Source organism: Humulus lupulus, chromosome 8 (genome assembly GCF_963169125.1).
Source record: "Humulus lupulus chromosome 8, drHumLupu1.1, whole genome shotgun sequence".
Classification (NCBI taxonomy): Eukaryota; Viridiplantae; Streptophyta; class Magnoliopsida; order Rosales; family Cannabaceae; genus Humulus; species Humulus lupulus.
In genome coordinates, this window is record NC_084800.1 from 62,414,149 (window position 1) to 62,420,747 (window position 6,599).

Genomic DNA, 6,599 nt, shown 5'->3' on the forward strand with positions numbered 1-6,599 from the left:
TTGATATCTCTTTAAAATCACTGTATGAATTGAAAATCATCTTTTTATCTTTTTATATGCATGGTGTACTTTTCAAATTTTATATTCATATATACGTTAATTAATAAATCATACAGGAACCCTATATCTTAGTACGTGGAAACAAATATTTAAAATGTTTAAATGTCGACCAATATGCTTTTTTTCCGCCATGGTAATTTATGAATTATATTTAATTAGTTCACACTTTTGGTTAAGTTTTGGTCTAAATTATAAATTTTCAGAAAACTCTACATATATAACAGATATACGCATAGATTATTGGAACCAACCAAGTAGCAATTCCTGTTATACATATTCATAAATAATATATTTTTGTAGTAAATTATATTATATATTATGGAGGTGGAAGAAGGTACGAGATCGAGAAAACAAGTTCTGAAACCTATTAAGACGAAAGTAAGATACGATGGGCAGTACTGCTGGGACGATAATAAGAAGATATTATTAGAGGAGCCAGTGAGTCCAGCAGGGCGTCTTTTCAATGAACCAAACTTTAATGTCCATATCTTAGCCATCATGGGCAGTAAGATCAAGATTGATTTGGAGTATGCCAAACAAAAGTATGTCCAAACTCTGCTCAAGCACCCCCGTTTCTCTAGTTTGCAGGTATATATAGTATGAATCTTGTGAGATAATCACATATGAAAGTAGTGTTTTTGTGTGTTATAATTAATTTTCATAATTAAAAAATGAAAAAAAACAGGTTGTGGATGAGAAGGATGGAGGAAAGATGAAGTGGGTTAGAACAGAAGTGGACCTAGAGAGGCACGTAATCGTACCCAAAATCGAGCCAAACATGGAGATAAGCCCAGACAAGTTCCTGGAAAATTACATCTACGAGCTCACAAAAACCAACCTCCTGGTGGACAGGTCGAAACCACTGTGGGACGTCCACATCCTAAACGTGAAGACAAACGACGCAGAAGGAGTTGTCGTTTTCAGGATCCACCACTCGCTGGGCGACGGCATATCTCTGATGTCCCTTCTCCTGGCTTGCACCCGCCAAATCGACAATCCAGAGGCCTTACCGACTCTTCCCACCAAGAAGCGTAATAATAAAGAGATTATTAGGAGTACTAGTACTTTTAATACTACTTGTTGTAATTATTACTGGTTCCTAATAATAATAATCCAAGGGCTTTGGTGGGTGGTCCAGTTGTTTTGGAACACTGCCGTTGATGTTTTCTTGTTCCTGGCCACTGCTTTGTTCTTGAAAGACACTCACACACCCCTAAGAGGCCCTCCGGGCTCTGAGCATAATCCTCGCCGAATCGTTTTTCGGATCGTTAGCTTTGATGATATTAAGTTGGTCAAGAATGCAATGAACACGGTACGTACTTGTTATTAGTACTCTTAATTATTACTTAATATAAAATTAAGTGCCTACGTATCTACCAGCCTACTTCACTAGAGCTTGCTAGGTTTGGGTTTGGGAGTGATTTTTGGTATGTTCTATTTAGTTATTGTTTATTTTAATTTGGAGTGATTTTACTATATTTGTTTTTATACTATAGCCCTAAAAATTGAGGAATTTTATATAAAGTTAGAGTAAAGTTGGATTGGGATTTTGAAATTTTCACCCTTATAATTTTGAAAATTTTAAATGACTATGTAAAGTGTTGACGTGTATATGGAGAACTATGAAAAATGCTATAATCAAATATGGTCCCTATAAAAAAAACATATCACATTTTTTCAACAAAAAATAATAGAATAAATAATATTTTTACCCTTATTCAATTATTCTACACATGACAATGTCACATCATCAATTCAATTTGTTAGCCACCTAGGACGAAATCTAATTGAAGTCCTATATTTTAGTAACGTGCATAATTCAGGAGAAATTTTAATATCGCAAATTATTCGAAGGACACAATCATATAATGATGATAATTCGAGAGGCAAAAATACTATTTATTCAAAATAATAATAATAATAATAAAACTTAAACATAGAAGTAGAATAAACTACTTGTTTACAATTTTAAATCAGCTGGAATATAAATGTAAACAAGTCTGAAATATAAATGTAAACTACTTATTTATTATTTTAAATGTAAATATAAATGTAAAATTTGTTTAAAATTTTAAATTTTTAACGAAAATGTAAATTATTATACTTTATTTTTGTTTACATTTAATTTTTTTTAAAAAATTATATAATTGATATATTTATTTTTGTGTATACTTTTACTTGAAAATAAATAAATATATTTAAAATCTTAATGCAATAAAAATTAATAACTCCTTTTATACATTTTTATAATATATTATGTTATTTTAGTCAAATTCTCCAAGAAAAATAATATAGGTCTCACGTTTTAAAAAAACAATTATGTGTGCATTAAGTTTCAATTTTTTTTCCATGTTGTTTTCTGGAAATTATAAAGGGAATTTTTAAAAAATATGACTTTTATACTATTAATGTGCAAAAATATGGGAATTATACTTTTTTTAATTTGTATAGGAAAATTTATTAAAGAAAAAATTAAAGTATGAAAAACACAATTAGTAGCTAACTAAAGTATGGAAATGCCACATTTTTTTTATATCATAGTTATGTTTATTTTTATTTTGAAGGTATTTTTATTTTTATTATTTTATTTTTAATTTTTTCTTTTATTTTTTTTATTATTTTTTCTTTCTTTTTTTCCTTACTTATTTTTTCTCCCATTTTTTCATGTTTCTTTTTTTTTTCTACTAATTTTTTCCTTCATATTTTTTTCTTTCCATTTTTTCATTCTTCTTCTTCTTTTCATTTTTATTCATTTATCTATTTTTTTTCTTTTATTTGTATTATTTTTTTTGTTCATATTTTTTGAGTTTTTTTTTTCAATCTATTTTTTCTTCATTTTTGTATTTATTATTTTCTCCTTCCATTTTTTTTTCTTTTTTCACACATATGAGTTTTTTTTTCTTCTTCCATTTTTTCATTTTTTTCTACCAATTTTTTCATTCATCATTTCTTTTGTTTTTTTTTTCATTTTTGTACTTATTCTTTTCTCATTCCATTTTATTTTATTTTTAATTTTTTTCACACATATTTTAACATTACATAATTATTTTACTATTTTTTATTTTTTATCTTTTATTATTGTAATTTTTTTATAGTTTTTTTCCACTATATGTAAAAAAAATCAAATCAATTTTTTCAACATTTTATTTTTACTGTAACACTTATAGGAATACCAAAATTTGGAAAAAAAACTAATAAAAATATGAAAACGTGAATGGGTAACTGGTTACCTTCACGTTTTTTGTGCATATATTTCTGGGGGTAACTAGTTACCTTCACTTTCTGGTGTGTGTATATTTATGATTTCTTTATGGTAACTAGTTACCTATGTTACTAAAATCATAGTTATTTCTTCTTCGTTTTTTAATGAAGTGTTCTTCCACTTTTTCCTTCCAATTTGATGTTTCTTTTCATATTTAATATGAGTAACTCGTCACCCCTTTTAGGCAACTGGTTACCCCTCTTATGGCAAAAAGTTACTCATCTCAGGATAACTGGTTACCCCTCCTGGTGCATGTTATTTAACCTAACTCTATGATTTTTTTTACATAACTATCAAAGATCAATCAAGTAACTGGTTACCTTACCCAGGATTTGAAAAAAAGAAATGTACAATCTAAAAAAAATGTTTATAATAAATAAAAAATAATTTTAAAAACAATTCATATTACAAAAAAAAAATTACAAAACAAAAAAATTTAATATAAAAACAATATAAAAATAATAATAATCAAATTACGAAGATAATCTTCCAAATTAATAAAACTTGATTAAGGTTAAAACTATAACATAAACCAACTTTTATACAAAAATATGGGAAAATAAACCCATAAAAGTAAAAATTCTTAAAAAAAACCATAGATTAATTTAAAAAAAAAAAAATCATATTTTTGCACACTCTATTAAAAATCTCATATAAAATGTAATTTCCTTAATTATAAAATATATAATTATAGCAATTGAGTCTCTTTTCTATGCCCGTTAGAATCCATTAAATTTGCCGCATCAATCATGATGTATTAATTTCGTAATATTTTGTCGAGATGACTATCGATCATTGCGACGAATATAATACTTTATGCGCTTAATTAGCAAGCTGATTTTAATTTTATTGCAGACTGTAAATGATGTTGCCGTAGGAATTACCCAAGCAGGCCTATCTCGGTACCTTAATAAGAGATATGGTACGTAATATACGAGGCTTTTCAATATCATAATTAATGTTCCATTACTTTATATAAATTAATTACTTACAATTTTAATAGGATTATCTCTAAAAGATCTTTATATAATATACTAACGGAAGATATACTAGTTATCAAATATTTGCTTTTTTTTTTAGTTTTATTTATAGAATTTATTAATTATTTTTATTAAATTTATTTTATTATCATATAAGTTTTAAATAAATAAATAATATTATATATAAAAGAATGACATAAACACATTAAATAAAAAATTAATCCAAATATTATTTATAATTTTTTTAAAAATATATATATATAATATGATAAATTTTTTAAACATAAATAATAATTTTTTAATAAAAATTAAAATGATGTATTATATATTATTATTATAATATTTTGTAATACTTAAATTTATAGTAATATAAGTATTAAATATTATTATACATTTTTTTTATAATATTTGAATTTATATTATATAATTAGTAAAATATTAGGATTATATATTACTATGGTAATAATATTTTATAACATTTAAATTTATATTAATATAATTATTAAATATTTAATTTTGAATTATATGTTATTAAAATAATAATATTTTATAATATTTAAATTTATATTAATATAATTAATAAATATCCACTCTTAATTAGTTTTAAGGGTATATTTTAAATTTATATTAATATAATTAATAAATATCTCTTTTTAATTAGATTAAAGATATATTTCGTTAAATATTTAAAATATTTCGTTAAAATTAACAACAACTAAAATCAAGAATTTTTATTATCTATCTATGTTTTATATATATAATATTGTTTTGCCTTTTAAATGTGTGGATATTTATATATATATATATATATGATTTTTGGTACTTTTTCTTTTTCTTCCGCGTCCTTTTAATTAATGAATACAAAATATATTATTTCTCATTATATATATAGAAAATAACAAAAATTTATTTTTAGCTCACCTCTTATAATATCTGATATAATTAGTTTATCATTTAATTTTTTTTATCTATTTAAATTTTTACAAGCATGAAAAATGAATACGAGGGTTAATGATTTTGATTCTGTTAGACTATGAAAATACTATAGGGGCTTATTAGTAATTTGTAAGTGGTGTAAAAGCCTATAAATATGTAATTGTGTAGCTATTATGGATATGGAAATGAGATAGTAGAACTTCGGTTTAATTTGGAGTTGGCATTAACTCGAAGAGTGCATCCCGATACAATTGATATTGTATCAATTGGTGCTTTCATTGAGAGCATCTCATTGAGAGAATTTCATTGAGAGCCCCGCAAAATGACTGACGAAGAGCTTTATGAATTCGCGAGAGCCACACTGAAATCCATAGAATTGCGCATGGATCAATTCTTCGATGCTCAACTGAAGGCAATAAAAGTGCATCTCAAAGAGGAATTAGATGCTAGAGTTGAGGGATATTGCTCATCAACAGAGACATCGATGGCTCCCTCAAGTCCGGCACTGCCTACTTCGCCGAAGGTTGAATCGGTGAGCAACACGAAGCAATTGGAGATGCCTCTTGATCTCGTCTGCAGCAACATTTCTAATCGATCCGATCCAGGTAGATCGCAATCGATTCCGGTACGATCTACGTTGATGACAGCTTGCAGAGCACTGAAGGCGCAGAAGACGATTGTGGCTTCATCGGACATTGTGGATCCTAGATCTGCAGCCATGAATGAAGCTCGAGGAACACCAACGCTGAGGAAGATGATCTTAGCTCCAATGACCGATGTTAGCTCCGACATTGTCTTCGTTGTTTGTGATTCGAACCAGATCTGGCACGGATCTGGTCGAGTTCATCGTTCGGAGTTTCCAAGCAAAAATGTCGAACTCATTCGAAGATTATTAGAGGGAAGGAAAGGGGAGCTTGCCGGGGTAACAGAGTTTGACGGCGATGGACGAAACGGAGTGATTATGGACGGTCGGAGAGAAGCTTGGTCACGCTGAATCGCGGTAGCAAGTCGGAGGAGCAGCGACGACTCATATGGTATCTCATGAGTTTGCTGTAGAAGAAGAAATATATATATACATATATCTACGTATATGTGTATATGTTACAGAGAAATCAAGAAGACAGTCAATGGAATCTACAAAGGAATTAGCATCATTACTTCAATTTCAGGTGTTGAGTTGCTTCAAGGTTCCAGCGGCAGCTAGTCATGTGGAGAAGAAGACCCAAGTGTTACCTAGAAGTCTTATTGAGTTTGGGCTTGGGCTTGCTAAAATAGACCAAAACAAAAATAAATGGGGTGTAATTAGATTTTACCTTTCTATGGTTGTGCATGTTTTTAGTTTTATTTTTCAGTTTTACCAC

At 27.7% G+C, this 6,599-nt stretch overlaps 1 protein-coding gene across 1 annotated transcript; it reads left to right on the plus strand.

The window, feature by feature from the left end:
* The first annotated feature begins 378 nt into the window (after positions 1 to 378).
* On the plus strand, positions 379 to 5,548 carry LOC133795496 (wax ester synthase/diacylglycerol acyltransferase 11-like). Its single transcript, XM_062232945.1, has 4 exons — positions 379 to 648; positions 746 to 1,372; positions 4,178 to 4,224; positions 5,407 to 5,548. Exons 1-4 carry the CDS (start codon positions 379 to 381, stop codon positions 5,546 to 5,548), a joined length of 1,086 nt encoding a protein of 361 aa, XP_062088929.1.
* Positions 5,549 to 6,599: the final 1,051 nt, after the last annotated feature.

Coding starts and splice junctions, on each gene's coding strand:
- LOC133795496 (XM_062232945.1), top strand. CDS start 379: ATGGAGGTGGAAGAAGGTACGAGATCGAGAAAACAAGTTCTGAAACCT. Junction 649..745: donor CCCGTTTCTCTAGTTTGCAG/GTATATATAGTA, acceptor GAAAAAAAACAG/GTTGTGGATGAGAAGGATGG. Junction 1,373..4,177: donor TCAAGAATGCAATGAACACG/GTACGTACTTGT, acceptor ATTTTATTGCAG/ACTGTAAATGATGTTGCCGT.